This window comes from Aptenodytes forsteri, unplaced genomic scaffold, assembly GCF_000699145.1.
Source record: "Aptenodytes forsteri isolate BGI_AS27 unplaced genomic scaffold, ASM69914v1 Scaffold166, whole genome shotgun sequence".
Taxonomy (NCBI): domain Eukaryota; kingdom Metazoa; phylum Chordata; class Aves; order Sphenisciformes; family Spheniscidae; genus Aptenodytes; species Aptenodytes forsteri.
This window is the reverse complement of record NW_008796110.1, coordinates 2973273-2995714: the sequence shown is the minus strand read 5'-3', so window position 1 is coordinate 2995714 and position 22442 is coordinate 2973273. Positions and strand designations below refer to the sequence as shown.

The window sequence follows — 22442 nt, the reverse complement described above, 5'->3', positions numbered from 1 at the left end:
TCCAGGATTTGCCAAAAATTCACTGTAATACATTACCCACTTTCTCTAGACTGTAGTGCTTACTCAGAGCTGCTTTGTCTGAACATGTGCCTACAGATACAATTTTAAAATAAGAACAAATATTTCAGTGTTTTGTGTTTGGTTTTTTTTTCTCCAATCTGCCATTGTTGGTATCAAGGCTGCGTAAAACAGATTGTTCCTACATAAAACATCATTTCAGAGCTGCAACTGTCATTGCAAGTGGTACGTGACAACATGAGAGTGTAACCTAACAATTCCGTAACAATTTACATTAAAAAATTCTAAGCCACTGTCAAATGCAGAGGAGATGGCTGAAAAATAGTGCACTTTTATTGTTTCTGTAACCATAAACTGGCAAAACATCTAGTACAGTTTCTGTCCACACTGTTCTTGTGTTCACACTCGGGAAGGTGCACATGCATACACTAAACGCTCTCCAGTTTTATACTTCTACATAAATGATTCTTTTTAAAAAATCTTTGCATAACAAGATCCTGAACTAAATAAAATATTATACAGATTAATATAGAGTATTTCAATTATACTTTCTTATGCTATGACACGATTTCCACTAGTATTTAAAACCAAATCTTTTATTACATCTTCCATTTTCGGAAAAGTCCCCCAAAATTTTATTATCCTCAGATTATTCTGTGAAATAAAATTAATTGCACATATTGCAACCTGAACTTAATAAATTTTCCTGAAGTTTAGCTGTTAGGATATCAGCGCTTTTTCTTCAATAACTCCACTAAGACGATCCACTAAAAAGCGATGTTCAAAAGTGATCTAATTTAAAACTTCTACAGTTTGCATGAGTGAAACTACTGCAACTTTGGACATAGCCAGAAGGAGAAAAACAGCCCGTGCTGCTCAGTTGGTCAAACCAGGTTTCTTAACAGTTTCCTTTGACATTAGAGCTTCTGCTACACAGTGCAGTATCCAGCAAAGGCACAGATGCTTTAGAGATAAGGAAGAAAGGGCTTATAGGAAGGAAAAAAATTGAGAGAGCTGATGAAGACATCCCACGTACCACATATTCAATAGGAATTCCTGAATATAAATGGGAGAGAGTAAAGGCAGTATCATCAGCTACTCAAGAAAATACATTTTATTAATATTAAAATATTTTTTCCCCTTAATTTTCAAAACATATTGCTTCACTGGCTCATCAGCAGTTATTTATATCAATAGATTATACCAGTTAGCAAGAGAAAAATTCTGGAAGAGAACCTGTAAAAAATGAAATACTTCTGTGAGTAAGTTTTGTTATGATTTCTTACACAAAGGCAAGTTATTTTGCTATCTGTCATTTACTTATGAATGAGCATTAATATATTAAATTGATTTCATGTCTGCCGAGAGCCCCAGCCTAACAAATGGCTATCACTTATTTTTATTTTCTGGTAAACACTTTCTTAAAAACAATGCTTGGGTATAGAGGGCAAGGCATAAAATGAAACATGTATTCGTTGCTAATTCACTGTATTCAGAAGCAAGATGGCAGTATTGCTGAAGATCAAATGTTTAATTATGTTGTTGTTTTCTCTATCTAAGCATAATCAACATTACGGAGCCACTAAATGAAGATTGCACTGCAAATTGCAGAAGTTTATAGAACAGAAACTCTTTTATTGACTTTAGAATTACGGGCCTTTAATGTGACTACAAGTTTAACCCCACTTTCTATCATTTAAAAAAATAATTCTAAAGCATAGAATACATTTTCTGAGTGCGTTATTTTCACAGGATTATATATAATATTACAGTGTCTGGAAAGAACTGCTTAATTGGAAGAATTTTTTTCATGGCAATTTGTGGGTAATGAGGCTGTTTTACCCATGTTGAAGGAGTTTTGTATTCAAATAAAAGGTATGGGGAATACAGTGAAAGATAAAGAGGAACATTTGAAACTAATTAACAGCAGAACTGAATTGATACATTCTCTGAAGTGAGTTCTAAGCAGAAAATAGGCCACAAAACGAGAGTTAGAAATACCAAACTGTGCATTACCTTAAGTGATTTTGCCAGTTGTACGTGGTTATCATAGACTAGAATGTCCACCGTTAGATTTCGCAGCTGATGAAGAAGAATTTTTTCTCCTTCCAGGTCTCTTGCTTCCACAGGCACCTTCCATGTTGGGTAGGGACATTTTGTGCCATCCCATACCTGCAACGCAAATGAACTATTTTAATATGCTCAGAATACTTTAGATTAAGATTTTAAATAACTTGGTTTTTTTTAACAAATTTGTTGTTTGATTAAAAATGGGTAACAGTAAGAAATCTTAATTGGAGTCTCAGTCTTAAAGTCCTTAAATTAGATTCTATGGGATTTTTTTTTTAAATTATTATTCCTTACAGAGTATAAAATAACATCTACAGAGAATATGATCAAGTGTTACGACCTGGGATTTGTTAATATTAAAAAAAAAAAAAAAAATCAGTGCTAGCAAAAACTCAACTGTTTATCCAGCAGTTACAACTATTAGAATTCACCATATGCTGAACTGTCTAATATTTTAATCCTGCTATAGGTTTTTTTTAACCACTCCAGCTACAGTATGTAAAGACTGAGTACACAGCATATACTCCCTTAATTACTGATGATGTCCTACATCAGTATGTACTGCTAGTTATCCAGAACATATTAGAAAAACATCAGTATTTAACATATACTTAATAAGGAGGATTCTAAAAATTGTTTGCCTAAAGCTAAGTTCTTGATACGCTTAAGTATTGAAATATCAATAGAGTTATTTTCGAGCTATCAAAGTTATTGTGAAAAAGTAAGATTACCAACAGACGTAGCACTTTGGAACCAAAATCTTACTACTTAAATCAAACATTAGAATTTCAGTGATACCTGCTTACGATCTATTCTGTAAACTATGGTTTCCCGAGTTCCTGAAGATATAACCTTCTCAAAGACAACAGATATAATGGTCTGAAATACTGGCATAGAAAAAGAAAAATCTAGAGGCGTTTGGACTCTAAGACTGAAATGCTGTATTTCATAGGATTTCATGCATATAGATTCAACAGAAGCTAATTTTCAGACAGTTTGTGATACCAAGGCATTTTGTCCCATGAGTTAGGCGCTGCAGAGGGGGAGAAAAAAAGACACCAAAGCTTAATTTTGAAAGGGTTTCTACCCCTTATGCTTAACTGCTGTGGATCAAAGGACCCACAGGAAAAGATCTAAGAATCAGCAAAGACGTGTAAATACACTGAGAATAACTCACGGTTGAAATACTCATCCCAAATCACGAGATAAAAGGGAAAACTGTTCACAGTGAAAATGACCCATAACATCAAATTAATGTTCCCAAATAAGAGTGTATTCTGAATGACCCAGATAATGAGGTGGTACATGCTGCCACAGATTTAAAAAAAGCCTATGAACTTCTGATCCTGTACCATGAAATACTTAAAACCACCTTTGAAAGAAAGGTTGCCCATTGCTTGAATTATCAAACCTTTTCCAGAACTGAGCTTGAGAAACATAGATTTAGTGCATATATATTATGAATTTAGTCACTTTGACAAAATAAAGAACCTTAAGTTTGTCAAGTTTCACATTATTTTTCAACTGGCTTTACCTGGGAGACTTTGGCAGTTCTACACTTAAGAGATGGATCTGACAAATGGATTGAAATAACCTGAACGTTCCCTGTCAGATACAAGGATGACAACTCAGCTTTAGAATATGCTTCACCAGAGGATCTAATGGGGCTAGCGTCAGGAATTTGTAAGCCAGTAAGCTTTCTTTACAAGGAAAAAAAAAAATCCTTAGAAAAGTAGTAGGTTTTGTTTTTTACTTGCACAAATATGAAAACAGATCAAGCTCTCTACCTCAGGAGCTTGCCAGCCTCACTTTACTCAAATTATGGATGAAAACACAGAAGCCCTGGTTTCAAAAACCAACACTGGTCTAAAAAACAACACTGATTAAATTAATTCTGGATAAGAAATAGCAAATGGTTCCATTACTAGTCATTGTTGGTAGGTTGGTTGGTAGGAATAGTTGGTGACAACCTTTGATCACCATGGTCGGCAAAACACTGAAATGGGAGAGACACAATGAAACCTGTTTCTCTCTTCAGCAGAGTATGCTAATTGTATGACATAGCTTAACGTAGACAATTTAACTGACAGACAGAAGGAAAGAAAAGAATAATAATAAAACTCTTACAAAAGGCATAAATGACAGAATAATTTCTAGTGTGAGTTTTTTAGCCTCCATCAGTTTGAAAAACAAAATTCTCAGAATAAGGTAAACATTTATAAGTCAGTGATACCATCTTTAGGCCATGTCAGCCTCGTGCTGTGCATATCCCAATTTATCAAGTGTAATATTAAAAGTTATGCTATGGGTGATGCACAAAATCATTAAAATTCATTTTAGTTGCCTTTGAAGCAATCCCCACTAGTTACATGAGCTCAACACTTAAAATAATCATTATATTTTATAGTACAATCAACCATTAATATAACTGATATACTTGCAATGACATGATAAATTTAAAGCATTATTCTAAAACGTATAACCAAAATAGTATTATAATAATAATATTTAATGATCACTCCATTTGAGCTGGTATTGAATTTGTTTTTTTGTTTTGCAAATCAACAAAATAATCAGAGATCTGTCTACAGTTTTTAAAAAAGGCTTCTCTTCTATCATGACCAACATTTGATATGAGAAAGGGATTTTGCCATGCTTGAAAAATGAAGGAAATTAGCAACAGCATTCCAATGTTAATCTACCATTTTTAAGCTTGTCTGATATATTTTGATAGGGATTTAAGTATTTAATATTTTATACTACTAAAAAAATATACTGTCAAAGGAATTACGTATCAGAAAAATTGATCTACCATTATTTGATTTCAAACTTTTACCTTCCTAAGTCTATCCTGACTTTTCCACCCCAAGTCATTATCTTTGCTATACAAAACTGACAAAATTGACTTCAGATCTTACAACACAGAAAAGAATGTAAAGAAATATTAATACTTTAAGAAAACATTTGTCTGTCCTTGCAAAGGGTCCTTCAATGCTGAACATGTACTTATTAATGAACAACTTAATTACAGTCCACAAAGTTCTGAAATTTTACTGGGTCTCATTTGACATCTATTTCACAAGGGATAATTAAATGGAAATGTTTGTAACAGCTGCAAAGCATATTACAGGATGACACTTCAGGTTTGTTTCTGTGTAGTGCATGCATTGTTCTGCACGAGAAAATTGCTGCTTTAATGAAGGAATAATGCAGCGTGCTGTTTCTAAAAATGTTGTAACAATAGAGCTTAATACAGTAGAACCAATAAATAATTTTATGAAGTCATAAAATGGATAATAACAGGCTGTTCATCACTCACATTTTAACAATCAACTTATAAAAGAAAGGAAAAGAAATGCAGAGGAGTTTCAGAATAACACCAGACTGATACATCTGGAGCTAAAACCAGGAAAATTATGCAGAACTCCTTTTTTTTAGCTGATGTTAAGGATCACCCTTGGAAAGTACTCTCCTGTTGTGTGGCACTTTGCATTTTGTACTTTCAGTGAGCACTGATCCCCAAAGCGCTTATGTGTAACTAAAAGAAGCTACCTAAAATCCTTCAAGATAGAGAACTTTCATTCATTTTCTAGATACTGTTACTTACTGCATTAATTATATCCAGCAGATCTAGAAAAACAAGCAATAATTGCTGCTAACTAAAAAACAAGGTTGAAATTTAAAAGTAACAATATTTTTCAACTTTAAGAAATCTTGCAATATTTATCTACAAATGTTTGTGAAGCAATGATCCATACCAATGCCATCTTACAAAACCTCTCTAAAGAAATAAATCAGATGAACAACTTCAAAGAGAACTGGGATTTCTGTTTTCTTTTCATAGAAATAAAATGGTCAAGGATCACAAATTTGGTTAACCTCAAAATATTTATCAACATAATATTATTTAAAATCAATGAATATGTCTGTTTTATCAAAAACTGAATCACAATGTCTTAATAAATAAATCTAACAAATTATTTTAAAAAAATAAATCTACCTTTAGAAGAAAAGAAGATCCATCCACTTTTGCTTTTCCTACCAGCTGGCAAGTGAGATCAAAGAACAGCATTGGCTGAACACCAGACAATTTTACTGCTGGTCCAGAGATGGAAAGATTACTGGCTGCCCAAACACGCAATTCTTCTATTGTTTTCTGTTCTTCATCCATGAAAGTGTACACTTTGCTAGAGGTTCGAGGAACTATGGGCGCTCCTACAGTTCCATCAAATGTCAAGGATGCAAATCCCACACTGGTAATTCCCTGCATCTGACCATTGTATTCCCTGACCTGTAACAAAATATGAAGGAGAAAAAAAAAAATGTTTGCACTGCATCGAAATATACAGACGTTTCTGTTTTATCATGTGCATGAAGAATGGATCATTGATCATTTTTGTTCCTGGTGCTATTAGGAAAACGGAGTCAAAATAAAAACAAAACAAAAAAAGGAAATTAACATTAACAAGAAAACAAAGTGAATAAGCAGAACATATAATCTAACACAACAAATTTTTTAAAGGGGCAGACTAATACCTACCTCTAGATATACAGCATCAGTGCCGAGTATTTTATTCACAAATCTCAATTTTTGTGCAGGGAACACATCAGGATTGCTTTTACAGATGAGGAAACTGAGGCACAAGAGAAATTAATTTTTAGGGGTCACACAGCAGAGCGACGGCAGAACAAAGTTACTATGGATTCCTGTTTTCTGCCTCTCACAATAGCCCCGTTTCCTGATATTATGGAACTGAAAAAGAAAATACCAGTTCTAGGAGCTATTTTTTTTTTTCTATGAAGCAAACAGTGACCAGCTTTCATCCCTTGAATTATGAATACAGCTTTCACAATTACTCTTATGTCTACTGCCCTGCACATGGCAGGTCCCCTGTATCCTGCTGATTTAGCTGTGTATCTGCTACCATATAAAACAGTGTTCAAAGTCTGAAGCATTCCTTCAAGGATCTAGTCTAGTCTTATTGTTCCCTGCACTTTTATTTTTTTATATATATATGTATCTCTATATCTATCTCTATCTCAAAGCACTGCATGACTCATTATCCAGAAATCTCAAACCAGCTGTTTTGATCCATTCCTTTTTAATTAAAATTTGCTTACCAAAAAAGCAACAAGACTTCTGAATATAGCATTTGTGAGACAATCTAGTTTAGGATTCCCCGTGCTCAATTTTCAAATGGTAGAAAATCCTACTTATTTAAAAGTGCAGAATCTAGAAGATGTGACAGAAGTTCTAAACAGCAACATTTTTTTTACAAAACATTGCCAATGATTTAGGCCTGTATTTTATAAACACACTGAAATGTAAACAGCACACAAATCAAGTATTCCTTGGCAATTCATAAACAAAGCAGTTCAATCTTGGTGGCAGGAACTCCTTTAATCCCTGCTACTTTGACATAATGCATAAATGCATTAAGGATCATCTCTAGGATAAACTTTCATTTACTTAAGCATTCTCCAGACCTGACCGATGGGGCACATCAATTCATGACGTAGTTTTTCTTCACTGTAACACTGAAAAGCTTTAGTCTTTTAACTTTTAGGTTGAAATATTGAAAATACAAGAAAAGCTAACGGACAAATCAGGGAAATACATAGTTTCATCATCAATTTGTGCCCATTACCCATGATCTGGAAAAAAAAGTTCCACTATAACACTAAGATGTTATCTACTATAAAAACACAGACTTACTTTAGTTGCTGCCACTGGCATTATATTCCATAGCTTCTCAAAATAACATCCATCATCACTTTTACTCATTCATCCGCTATCAAAAGATACTTCAAGTATATTTTTAAGCATCTTGTCCAACACGTCAAATGTTTCTCAAAGTGTTTTAATTTCCAATTTACCTACTTATTTATTTCTTCACTAATTCTTTTAAATCATCATCAAAATATCTTGATTTCTTTCTTACTAAAAATTTTGTCCTAGACGACTAGCCTATTTATGAGGCCTCTAAACCTTTCAGGAAACCAGTTCAAGAAACTACTTTGTCTCCCTGGGCTTCCACTAATCCTTCACCATAGACTATTTTCCCTATTTCCCAAATCCTTTATGTCGTGTTTTGAGCATTCATGAGGCTGTGCTTAAACATACTGTACTTTTGACATCTCCTAGTACCCTCATTTAGTGGCTTCGAAATCAGCCTTAATGTAGGGAAAGGCAGTTATTAAATAACAAAAGAAACAAAATATGTATGAAGGTAAACCTGAAGTGTCATGACGAGAAAATTACCAATGATCTTGAAGCAAACCCAAATGTCCTTAGGCATAGTCATGTGGAGAAGCCACTGAGTGGTCTCAAAGGTAAACAGCATTCAGCAACATTATTTAGTGAACAACAGAACAAACAGGAAAAGTAAATGTAGAATGGATTACAGAACAAAATATTTCATAGCTGGAAAATTACTTATGTCAGACCCACAGAACAGATGACCATCAACAGAAATTCTCCAGGCTTGTCCTTTAAAAAGGAATCATTGCTAAAGTGATGAGGAATCACTGGAGTGTAAAATGAACAAAATCCATGGGCAAATGTTGTTTCATTATGGCACTCTAAGTAGAACTCAGATGAAGTTAAGCAGTGATACTATAAACTAGTTATATTTTCCACACACAAACAATTTTGAAATGGAATTAAATTTAGGGAAAAGAGCTAATCTGAGACTTTTTTGATATGATGACAATTCCTCTCAGTAGATTTTGTGTCATTTCTATGAGAATTTTAAATAAATTCAATAAATGGTTGCTAAACAAAAATATCTTCTGGGACAAAAATGGAGCAGATACAATATATTTGGCTTGTTCTAAGCAGGCAAGTAAATTCCAATACATATTGCGGGTGTCTTTAGCATAGTTTTTATAAACTAAAGAACAAAAGGTGAACTGTCACCTCAGCAAACTGCGTGGACAATAAACTCTAGTGATTTCTATGGGATACAACTCTACCCTGAATATGCTCATTGAAAAGAAGCTAATCTTGAAATATTTATAAATAGATTTACAGCAACCTAAACCACCTGATATTTTTCTTTTTTTTTGGTACTGAAGCTGGCGTTATTGACCTCACCCAATGGAAGAGAAAGATGCGATAGTAAGTAGTGTATAAAGCTGGAATAATAGCATCTCCAAGGTAGTTTTCCATCAAAACTGATTGTTAAATTGCAGAAGCAAAGGACTATTATGAAACCACTGCAGTCACATATCACCTTAGAATATAAAAAAAAATGCCTTGTAAAACAACATACACTAAGCTAACGTACATGTTCTTATACTAAGAAGGAAGATTTCCTAAAATAAATTTAACTATAGATTTATGGAAGGATCAGGAATTCAAGATAATATTTTGAAACACGAGTACATTAAGCTTAAAACTTGATTATTATTTATACATATAAAATTCTTTCAAGACATCAAGTTGTGTTGTGGTTTGGCTTTTTTTTTTCCTTGAATTATTGCATTGTCTGAAATGCACTGTCCAAACTTCTGTTCCAATTTGAGTATACATTCAGCTGAAGACCTCATTGTAAGGTATCTTTTACCTAAGCAGAAGTCGAAAACTTACGATCCCTGTGATTCATGGTTGACAACAAAATAATAAGAGATCAATGTTCACATGCTGCTACCCAGTCTTCCCTTAACTGCAGAAATGTCATATATGTGAGATGCTAGTGAAAAGGAAAGAAAGAAAGAGTGGAAAATTGTCTACAGGTAATGTATCTGCAAGAATTATAGTTACCGTGGTGAGCAATGTATTCCCCTCAGTTAAACACATGTATATCAGCACATGCCACTCTGTGTGACACAAACAGGGTTCAGTTGACGCAGAAGCAAGATATCTTACACAAATAAGCAGTGACAAAAAAATCTCCTCCTTCTCAAACACAGAATCGGATCACAAGCCTCCAGGAGCAAAAAAAAATTGTGAAGGTATAGACGGAGTTACAATTGACTGTACTGAAAAGGGATACTGTCCGAGTACTAGAAGGGTATGGCCCAATCACTGAACCACAGGAATTTTGGTTGGCAGGGTCTTCGGGAGATCATGAAGTCCCACCTCTTCCTCAGGTCAGGGCTGTTGTCAGCACTGTGTCAACATCAGGCTTTGGCTAGTTGAGCCTTGAAAAATTCCAAGCATGGAGATTCCAGAACCTCCCCAGGTAACCTCTTTCAATAACGCACTACTCTTGTAGTCCATAACCATCCTTGGAAACACCCCCTTTGCCATACTAAGTCTTACCATCTGTAGATCCATAAGGTTCCCCAGCACTGATTACTAAATATTTTGATTGTATTGAATGTTTAAAAAGATCTGTAGGAATTTGGGGAAAATACCTACACATGGATTATACTTCAAATGAAACTCCATCCAAAAACCTAGACAGGAACTTGGGATAGTGCAAAAAAAAGAACACTATACTAGGTGCCACACGCTCTTCTAATTTGTTCTTATAAATGATGGCTATGAAAGAGGATTTCTTTCTAGAAAGTGGATACAAAATTTACCTTATGCTAGGGGATAGGGGTTCCAAGTCACAAAGGGATGCCCTTCAATTATCCCCATTCACTCACCACCTTACGCAAAGTTTTAGAGACAGATCACTGCACTTTAACTTGAAAAATAGTCTAGAATAGCTGGAGCAGATACTTGATGGAAAAACACAAATAAAACATAGGTTTTCCATTGTGTCAAGACAAAAAATGAGTTCGCTTAGACAGGTATTTAGCTTATTTCCTTGGGTTCTTTCTTTTCTATTTTTGGCTGCACAGGTAGCCAACACAGAATGGAATGGCATCTAAGAACCACTGGTCCAAGACAGCATGGGTTTCAGACCTGTCTGAACTGAACCAGAGAGCTTTTAAAACTTGGAAACACCCCATAAGTATTGCTTGCCATTTGAGCAGCAATGGGTTATAAACAAAGGTTGCTTTCTCCTGTTAAATGCTATTACTTTATCAGTGGTTCTGACATTTTAAATAAGAAACAAAGCAGAAGCAGGTTGAGAAGGTGTCTTGTTAAGAAATTATGTTTATATGCCTCAAACTAGCTGAAAAAAAACCCCAAAAGAACTGCCCTGAAGTCTTTTAGGGTATGAATGGCCTCAACAATTTCATTCCTAAATGGCCTTTCTATTAAATGGGAGTTGCTCCTTTGTGTTATGGACTTCTTAGAGAAAAATCGAAGTCCTGGATTTATGATGATTTGTCTGTAGCCACTGAATACAATACACTATGTCCAGCATCACCTACAAGGATATTAATAACTAATCCCCTTAATTTGTCCCTGTTCCACCGCTGCTGAAACTCTTGAGCTTTATTAGGAATTGCATAGGGCTAAGAGGAGGCTAAAAGTTGGAGTAAGACCTTTGGAGATGTTTCTCACTAGCTCTCTCCAGACTTGGCAACATGAGAACGACTTCAGTCCTACAATCTGGAAACCTACATTTTTAAAACTATTCTGGAAACAGGAAATGCTTGCTTTCCATTCTGAGTGTCATGCAGTGCATGAGGGTGGGATGGGATGGAAGGCTGAAAAAAAACCCATCATGAACACTGAAGGCATACTTCTAAGCTAAAACAAAATTGCAGATCAAGGGTTTGAATGATATACGCATCCCATGACAGAACATGCAAACAGACAAATACTCCAATACCAAAAAAAATTACTGTTTTGTTAAAATTGTTACTAATTTAATAACTTATTGCTCAAAAATAAGCTAAACAACTGAACCTGAGCCTTAACACCATATCAGATCCAGAGATTAATTTCTTTGTAAAAGTTTGATGATTGTCACTGATGCTGTTTATATACAAAAAGTTTCCTGTCAAAAAACCCATAAGAATGCACTAGGTATATTTCCTTATGTTTTGTAAATGTTTTCTCACATTAAGTAGAGTAAATCACAGTCTAAACAAGTTTGGATAATATGGTATGCTGATTATATTTTCTTGTATTTGAATAATGTAATCCTAGCGTACGTGTATCTCCAGCTGTATGAACAGAGAGGTAATAATGAAATAGAGAAGCAATTTGAAGTAACTTAGTAAATAATCTCTGTCCTTATATAAATTAAACCATTTTGAACATGTTTAAATACAACAAAAAGAAAATTGAACTACAAAAACTATCTGCAAGCACCTTCCAAAAGAAAGTTAACAAGGCTAGTCATATGGAAGTAAAATGAAATTTTATGAAGACATGAAAAATACACCTAGATATTAGGACCATAAATTATAGCTTATCCTCTACTATTCCTGAGAATTGCTGTCTGCAAAATAAGATTGTCAGAAATGTCTGCAGCCATGGAAATACAAATTAAAGAAGGAAATGAATAATATATTATACATTTCATTTACCAGTTCACCTGAACATACTATAACTATTTTGTGGAAAAAAAATTGTATGCAAAAAGTATATATACTTAAACCAGCTGAGATAATCTCTGTTTTGATAAGAATTTAAAAAAAAAACAGCAGGCATTGTGATACTGCTTTAGAAATATTCCTCAGAGAAAGTGGCATAGTATATTTGAGAAAATTCTAGAAAAGTAAAAAATGACTATTTTGGAATATTTCCTACATATTTAAGACATGATCAGGTAACTTGACCAAAAGTACTCAGATGAAAATTTCAGAAAACATATGTGCAAAATTCTAAGACTTCGAATTATGGAGAAACTCTACCACTGCCTACAGTCAGTATTTCCTGACATTATTCACTATAGGACAAATACTTGTTTTTAATTTAAATTAAACTTTTAATTTTAATTTAAAATTTAATTTAAATTAAAATTAATTAAAATTAATTTAAATTCCATTCAAAGTGAGTTGCACGCCTTACATAATTTTTGAAGGGAAGCCAAAAGCAATAGTAATACTGATATTTCTGAGAAAAATGTTGGTTTCTCTGTGTTAAAAAGAATCTCATAATTGTTTACGAAAAAAATTTTAATTGCTTCCACTCTTCAGAGCAATAATTTGAAAACAGTGGTGCAGTGCCACAGACAACATGTTCTTTGACATCCTTTTTAGCAAAAAGTCTCAAACCTAACTTTGCCCAAGTTCATCTATTTGGACCACATTTACTCAGAGGACACTAAGAGTCTGGCAGCTAAATTCTGCCAAAGTTTAACATTGACTCAGTACGTTCTATATCTAAACTCCAGACTTTCCCCTCTCATCCTTATCAACCTAACAGCTATGGCCAGAGCTGCCTAGGAATAAGAAGTGAGCAGATACTTCTCCTGTGTCTCTCTCCCGGTGCCTTCCATATTGCATCAAGTAGAAAGAAAGAGAAGGAATCAACTTTCATGGGACAAACTGGATTAAACAAAAGGAGGCAATACACAGAGACAAGGAAACTGCTAGCAAAGTGCAGAAGTAAGACTGCTCCTAGAAATAACAGCAGACTGGTTTAAAGATCAGAGTAGGTAACCTAGTGGAACAAATGCTATGTTAAGTATTACTCAGTTAAGGAGAGTGATGCACAAGAAGAGAGACAGGACAGAACTAGTAAGGATAACAAAAAAGGGAGTGTGACTGAGCCTTCCGTTTTTATGAAGCCATGCTCCATATGCTTGATATTCAGATTCCTGCTCCTCTGTGGACAGGCAAACAGCTTAGAAACTCACTAGCAAGACATACATCTTATACTTGTCAACTGACTGACCTACGGAGGAAATAACCATCTATATCATGGTTATAAAGTACTTTTGCTCAAAGCAGCAATGCATTTATATTGTAAATCTAAAGAGTTTGAACCAGATGAATATGCAATTGATAGCATGCAAGGAATTTGCTTTTTCTTGCTGTTTTTCTCGATTTTGTTATTCTAAAGATCTAGGATGCAGCATCTAACCACAAAGCTAAAACACTAGAATTATAAACCATAATTATTCCAAAGTTAGTAGATGACACAGTTACTGTTGCCTATGCAAACACAGTTCAGCTCACGGTGCGTTTATATTATGACACCCCATTCCATTACCCTATTTTTCTATGCAGTGCATGACTTGAGAAGTGCAGTGGTGATAAATTAGTGCTGTGTAACAAAGAAGCTGTCATCTTTAAGACTCCTACTTCATTTGTTACAGCAACTGGAACCTACGTATGGAAGAAGTTAAGGCACGAAAGTAAGAGAGGAGAATAGTATCACAATTACTATGACAAAAAGCTAGATAATTAAGACTTTGTAATTGCTACAGAGATTGCATTATGCTGAGGAAGTCATATAAGTAAAGTTTATAACGAGAGGTCACTCCTTTGGTCTTCATCCTCCAAGCGTTCCACGTGAGTCACACAGCTCTATAATGCTGTGTGTTCTGGAAAAAGACCCACCAAAACACATCCTAGGCAGTGACCGTATCAGACAACTAGAGTATGCTGAACAAGATGAACACCTAAATAAGAATGTGCTTCACTTTCCTCCAATTCTCAAACATTAAAATGGAAATCAAATACCAATTCACTTCACTGGGAGTGAGGAAATAAATTCTTGTTTGTGAATCACTCAGAGGTAATAAGGAATACTAGAGAAAAGCCAATGAGGAAATTAATGGTTCTATCATCATGGCAGGGTTTGAGTAATACAAGAAAGGCAGAATACATGCCAAAACTCCCAAATCAAGTGAGTGATAAAATATTGCAGATTTAATCAGTACCAGCAGGTTGCCTCTACCCTCTCTTTAACAGCTTAAACATTAGGCATTAAGTCTAAGATATTAAGAGCGTCCACTGTGAACCATAAAAAAAAGTTCCAAGAAAACTCCGCTTGAGATAACTCCTTCTTTGCCATGAAGATAGAGGGCGGCTAGACAATTCGGTCACAAGCCTAGTTTTTATATTGGGGGGTGGGGGATCCCCCCCACTGTCATCTCTGCAGAGCACTGACTGCGGTTGAAGGCCCAAATACAGTACTGCAAATCACTAAGTACTATAATTCATGAGAAATCATCATAAGCAGTCATAAAAATGCACTTCAAGAAATATTAACAGAAATGTAATTAAAACTGGATAATCTTTCAGTTCTGTTACTAAGACACTTAAAATTTTCATTATCTGCAACAAATACTGAGCAAATAAAATTATTCTCTACCCAGAGTAAACCCAACAGAATCCTCTCCATTAAGTTCTTATTAGCTCTGAACCATCAGACCTTGCCAACACCTGTGTTACTCTGAAGAGAAGTTATTCATTAGCAGCTGAAAGTGTAGCTGGCAGTAGTCATTTTTAAAATGTGTTTGCTATCAATGTCAACTTCTTGGAAGTCTCTCAAAAGCATATCTGGGACAGGGAAACGTGAATACACGCTGTAAGGACTATGTATATCTGTCCTCATTGGTAAGCACAGCTCTGACAGACTACGTCCTCTACTACCCTTGACTGCTTTCCATTCAGCAAGCTAAGAGAAGGTGATAAGGCCTGAAGACAAAAGGAGAACAGAATGAAGGAGGAACTGCAGACACTGTAATTAGAACTCTAATTAAAGTTGATTTCTTTTTTTAATTGAAAACTGTGTTGCACAGCAATCACACATACCATGCTGGTTGTAGGTGAAAGAGAGGAAGAAGTCACCCCCCTCCCAGTTCACTCCTAGCAGTTGGCACCAGGCTTCTATGTCAGATTTTTACCTGCTCAGATCAGATATGAAAACTTCCAAAGTAACTGTTTGCTAGCCTGGGGTAGTCAAAACATTCCCATCCAGAAAAAGACAACTTAGTGACTAGATCATTCTAAGTTAGAAAGTAATTAAACAAGCTGTCAGCTTATGCATCTGAAGAGATATGGATCGTGAGCAGCTGGGGTCAGTTAGGGCTGGAAACCACTTAAAACAGCTCAGCTGTGATGAACAGCTCAGCTGTGATGAAAAAAAAAAAAAAAAAAAAAAAAAAAAAAAAAAAAAAAAAAAAAAAAAAAAAAAAAAAAAAAAAAAAAAAAAAAAAAAAAAAAAAAAAAAAAAAAAAAAAAAAAAAAAAAAAAAAAAAAAAAAAAAAAAAAAAAAAAAAAAAAAAAAAAAAAAAAAAAAAAAAAAAAAAAAAAAAAAAAAAAAAAAAAAAAAAAAAAAAAAAAAAAAAAAAAAAAAAAAAAAAAAAAAAAAAAAAAAAAAAAAAAAAAAAAAAAAAAAAAAAAAAAAAAAAAAAAAAAAAAAAAAAAAAAAAAAAAAAAAAAAAAAAAAAAAAAAAGTATGTGGGGAAGGGATTAACAGACCCTATCTTTAAATACTGAAACATGATCTTGGAGAATGATGAAGTACCAATTGATAAGGATTTTAGAATGATCTCCTCAAAAATTTGATGCCAAAGCAGGAAAATGGTGAGGTTCCTTACATGTACTATATCAATACGTTTCCTTAATAAGTTTATATTAAAGATAAATAGTGGAGCTGAGACACTATTATGTTTGCATAAAAGAGGGTGCATACATAACTTCCCTGACAGTGGTCTTGTCTGGTTTTTTTTAACCCATACTTCCCACATCTCAAAAAAATCCAATATTAACCCACCACAGACATGCAACTTTTTAATCCTTTTAATCAGGCTTCTTTCTACTTTCTCCTTTTTCACACATATATTATAAAATATGTATTTTGATTTCAGAAGCAATAAACATATTTCTACCTCCACTGAATTTCAGAAATGAGTATATCTGTGTAATACTCACCCTGCTGGATTCAGAATGAATTTAAAATTTAGCATAAGAATTTCCCATCTGAAGTCAGCTCAATGAACTTTCAAGACTAACAACACATCTCAAGTACTGATTAGCAACACAAGCTTCAAAATCTAAATATAGTTTCATTCCACTCTAATGATACATAAAGATGACCTTAAGGAAGCTTTATACTAACCCAGAATAGGTTAGCTAATTTCTTTCTCAATTGTAAATATTTATAATATACATGAATAACTGAAGACTGTTTCTGAATCTTAACAAGTTCTTTCTTAATAATCTCAGTGGTACAAATCCCAATTACCGGAAAATCTTACCACTTTTTACATTTATTTACATTTATTGTCATGGGTTTTTTTCTCCTGCTACAGCATATCAAAACGTACCTGCTTAGTACTACTGCTCTTTATCCCTTTCATCACCCTTTTGTACAATGCTAAATTTCCTAGATCTCTCAAGAGTGTCCAAATATGCAAACTGTTTTTTTTTAACTGGCCTCTTTCAGGACATTTACTAATTTCTGCTATAATTATTTTAAGCAAAAATAAAATATATAATTATGTATGGTTATCTTGCAAAGTAATACGTAACATGGTAAAATCATGTCTTCAGTACTATTCTGCATCTCTTTAAGTATGGTCCAGAATTACAAGACTTCCATTCAGTCTCTGTAGTGTGGTTCCTCTTCCCTATACAGTTGCAAAGCGATAAACACTGTTTCCTTCATGGCCTTTGATACAGATAAGTACGGTGTAAGGCAGAAAAACATCAAAGCAGCAGCTAGAGCATATTGCACACTAACAACCCCAGATAGATTACATTTACTTGAGTAACTCTCCAGCTGATCTAAACTGCTCCACAATAAAAGCTCTAAAGTAAACCCTCAATTCTATTAGTTTGAAGAGGAATAAATTGTGCACATTTATGTCAGTTAAATTCTGTTCATCTAGAAGTATTACCATGTAATTTGTGTCAACTAGTTTAACAAATATTAAAAAAAAATAATGCTGTTCTGGAGTTGTCATAACCACATCCAACACTTTTTTGAAGAGAGGTATCAGCTTAGTGCTCTGTTGTTGTTTAAAAAATTTGATAGTTTATTTCCTTTTTTGGTACATACCATAACCGTAGCTGTTTTATCAATCAATTGCTTTATCCAATGTCTCCACGTGTTAAATTTCAGTACATGAAGAATTAAATTATTCCTACAGTCCTCTCACTGCAAAAAAGCAAGCACATAACCCCCCCCTATCCTAGTACGTACCTTTATTCTATGAAATCGAATAATATCTCCAACTTTGTAAATTTTTGGTAGGCAATCTAGATTTCCATTAAAAAGAGTGCATGTTAACTTCACATTTGATGGGTCCACAAGTGTTACAACTGAGCAATAATCTGTAAAATATAAAAGTGTTTGAATGAATAATAGGCATTATGGAGTTATAAATACACAGATATTAAACTTGGGATGAACAACCATATGGCCAATTTTTTTCTGCTATAATCTGTGTAACTCATCTGAAGTCAATTTAGTTACAGTACCATAACAACTGAAGCGTGGCCCATCTTGCCAATAATTAGCCCAAACAATTGAAAATGAAATGGATGATTAAGCACAGGTCTATGAGTCAGGAACACACAAAACTTTTTCTTCTGTCTGCAACAAGCATGCTATTTTTCAGGTTTCAATTACTTCCTCTATAAAATGGGGAGTGTATGTACAATCTTGTACAATCCTTTTCTAAGACTTATTTTTGCACTGTCTTCTGAAAAGGTAATGAGTTCTACAAGTTCTAAAAGCAAATTAAAGCATAAATTACTTATCTTTCACTTCAACAAAATATGCAAGATATATACTGCAAGGATACAGTCACACAGTGGTAGTTAGAAAGTATAGTAAGAAACTGAAACTTGCCCTTTTGAAGCTAAACTTCATCAATAGAATTTAACTTCTATTAGTGACCTAAAAAGTAAACTCAAAACAAGATACAAATATGACAGAGCAAACCAGCCCAGAATAGAGCAGTATTTGCAGATGACATAAATGAAACCTGTATTTTCTATTTCAGCTTACAGAAGCATGTGTGCTCGGATATCTTACAAACATAAAATGGAGTGAGAGTACACTTGCTCTTTCACACATGGTAACTGGTTAACCTGCCTGAGAACTTTTCAAATACCCAATATCAACTTGGCTGTATGTTTAGAACCTCAAACATCCGCATATCTTGACCTAGGTTGCTTTTAATCAAGGAGACAGAGTGCTTGGTTTGGATACTTACTATGCTAGCATTTACTGAAGCTTACAGTTCAGGGCTGAATTACAACTTTTTCAGCTGATCAGTAGAGCAATGACATCATAACCTGTTATTTTTACCTTGATAACAACCTTGATACATTTATGTACACAAAATTTTGGCTTTTAGAAAGAGTTAGCAAGATCTTCAAGCAAAAAGCACAATTTTTAGGCATTAACAGTACTCAATGATTTACAATTTAAAATTTCTAAAGTTTGAACTCTTGCAATGGTGAACTCTGTTGGTTTTCCATTTAAGCACACCATTCTTAAATGTCAGAATGAGAAAGCACAAAACCAATATTAGTAAGAGTGGCGAAAAATTTTAAATCAAGTAATTTTGTACCTTTCCACACTGGTATACCACTGATTTACTATTTTTCTTGGCATTCTTCTGTACTCTGAAAAGAGTGGATATATCTAAAGTGTTTGCAGCGCACACAGTGCTTTCAGACAGCATCATAAATGAAATGATTCTGCTATTATTCATTCTGACTAAAAAAGTATAAATCACTAGATCTGAATTACCCAAGATGCTTGGGCAACTCTCCAATTTTCTAATGCCATCTACTTCAACTCACATTTTTGCTTTCACAATCCTATTTTAAGAATGTAAGTTTTCACTGAAAAAGTTAGTTTATTCATACTGCTGACCTGCATATAAAATGCAGACATACCATATAGAAGCAGGAACAGTTCCTCTATGTACTGCTTGGATCCATTTGCTCCTGCTATAATCTTACTATTTTGGACACCCATTTAAACTAAAAGTTCTTTGCCAATTTTTATGTTGCATTTTGGTAACATCCAACAACAGAATCTCAACACTGTAAAAAGAAAGTAGTTGTAACTCTTAGAAACAGACGTGCATGAAGACTTACATCCATTCTCTTGAGGTACCAAGAATGGGAACACTGTTCAAGATATAAAACTCTCTGAACAAAGTAACACACAAAGACACGATCACAATTCAGCAGGCATCAAGTCAACAGTAAAGAAGCAAAATTAACAAACAATGAATAAACCTGTTTATGAATTCTATTGCTGATATTCAAACAAACTACAGAAACTGACTATATAAAACTGAAATTTGAAACAACTGACCAGAAGCTTCTTGTTTGGCAGTGTGAGCTTTCTCAACGTCTATAACGGTGAAATTAAACAGAGCAAGACTATAAATGAAGTTCAAGGTCGAAGTGACTGTGGCTTGTCGGTAAGCCCACACCACAGCAGATACGCCCACAAAAGGACTGAGGCCCATGGAGGAACCCACACTGGAGCAGAGGACACCACCAAGAAGGAAGGTACGGGGTTGGGGGGAGAGTAAGGAACAAGTAGCAGCAGAAAGAAACTGCTACGTACTGACCCCAGTCTCCTGAGCCACCTTTTGTGCCCCTAAGAGACACAGTGTAACCTGCAGCAATAACAAGGGGAATGGAGACTAGGAAGGGGGAAGGAGAGGTGCTTGGAGTGAAGCTAAGCCCGAAAAAGGTGGAGGAAAGGTGTTTTCCCTAAGCATTTAAATATTTCTCCTCTGTTTCTCAATACCTAAATCAGTTATTAAATGTTTATGTTAACTGGCAATGAATTAAATTCCCCAAGTCAAATCTGTTTTGCCCGTGACAGACACCTTTTCAACTGTCAAAAATAAAACCCCAAACAAAAAAGCAAAAAATCCAAACAATCAAAAACCGCAACTTCCTTTAGCTATAATTCTACAAGGCAGTTAGTGATAATGACACTAAACCAGAGTTTACATATCTGGGAACTGAACAAAGGTGTCATAGCGCTAAAACAAAGTCAATAAAATCTCTATCATGCATTTCATAAAGATATAGACACATAAATCGTTGCTAGACAGCTTTGAAATAGAATACTATCAGTCTACTAAAACTGATAGATTTGCCTTATATAAAAACTGTAGGAAGGCAGTCAAAAGAAGACAATTGTTGTATGTAAACTCTGTGAACAGATTCCCTAAACATGAAGACAGATACATTAGACTGGATTAAAATACATGCTTGTATGTGCACTGCCTATGCCTTCAAAAGAAATATTCTGCCATTTCCAGCAAATACACCCTTAAATTTTACAATCATTTAAACTTAAAAGTTTAAATTCTCTAACGATTTGAGTGACTGAAGCATTGAAAGAAGAAATCCAGTAAAGGCTTAACAAGAAAAATAAAACTACTTTTTCTACAGATATAAAAACCTATAGTATTTCTATAAAACCACTAGTCTTCTTCCTCCCCAAGATTTTTACACTTAATAATGATAAACTCTCATCTATTGCACTCAGAAGTTGCTAAGTATCATTCTTTTGCACACTCCCACCAAAGGCACAAGGCCAAGTATCATATAGCACCTATTCTGACATTCTATGCTGGGATAAGCAGACATGAATAAAGTCTAGTCAGTGGCCGACAAAACTGCAAGTATTTACTACTTTAATCCAAAGACAGATTGTTAACAAGCCAAGTTTCTTTGGGTATGAATTCTAGAGGTTAACTTAACAGGTCAGTTGCAAAGCAATATGAGCAAAATGAGCAATTAAGAAGAAAAAACCATCTGGTTCACAGATTCACAATGCTTTGGGCATACAGGATAACATGTTACAGTGCATTGATATAATCCAACATCGGAATCAAGAGTGAAATAACAAAAACATTCCACATTAAAACTGTGGTTACTCTTTGATGCTGTGTTTATATAGTCTAGTCAGCTTCATACATGTGCAGCTGCCTATTTAAGGGGGAAAAAGTTAACAAACTCCCTCCATTTTCTGTGCAATTAGCATACTCAAAAGATTGATAATCATCCTACTCAAAGCAGTATAAAATATTATACTTGCTTTATATAGTCAGGGAATCATAGAATAGTTTGGGTTGAAAGGGACCTCTAAAGGTCATTTAGTCCAACCCCCCTGCCATGGGCAGGGACATCTTCAACTAGATCAGGTCGCTCAGAGCCCCGTCCAACCTGACCTTGAAGGTTTCCAGGGATGGGGCATCCACCATCTCCCTGGGCAACCTGTTCCGGTGTTTCACCACCCTCAGCGTAAAACATTTCTTCCCTATATCTAGTCTCAATCTACCCCCTTTTAGTTTAAAGCCGTTCCCCCTTGTCCTGTCACAACAGGCCCTGCTAAAAAGTCTGCCGCCATCTTTTTTATAAGCCCCCTTTAAGTACTGATAGGCTGCAATAAGGTCTCCCCGAAGCCTTCTCTTCTCTAGGCTGAACAACCCCAACTCCTTCAGCCTTTCTTCAGAGGAGAGCTGTTCCATCCCCCTGATCATTTTTGTGGCCCTCTTCTGGACCCACTCCAACAGGTCCGTGTCTTTCTTATGCTGAGGGCTCCAGAG

The 22442-nt window shown here is 34.7% G+C and overlaps 1 protein-coding gene across 2 annotated transcripts in view; it reads right to left on the bottom strand.

The window, feature by feature from the left end:
- Nucleotides 1–22442, bottom strand: part of POT1 (protection of telomeres 1) — a 70026-nt gene that overhangs the window by 24944 nt on the left and 22640 nt on the right. For both annotated transcript variants that reach the window (XM_019474056.1, XM_009286788.2), the window contains 3 exons: nucleotides 18047–18177; nucleotides 6089–6379; nucleotides 2035–2190 (listed from right to left, as the gene is read on the bottom strand). In XM_019474056.1, coding sequence (XP_019329601.1) covers nucleotides 2035–2190; nucleotides 6089–6379; nucleotides 18047–18177 — 578 coding nt within the window. The remainder of the gene's footprint in view (nucleotides 1–2034; nucleotides 2191–6088; nucleotides 6380–18046; nucleotides 18178–22442) is intronic.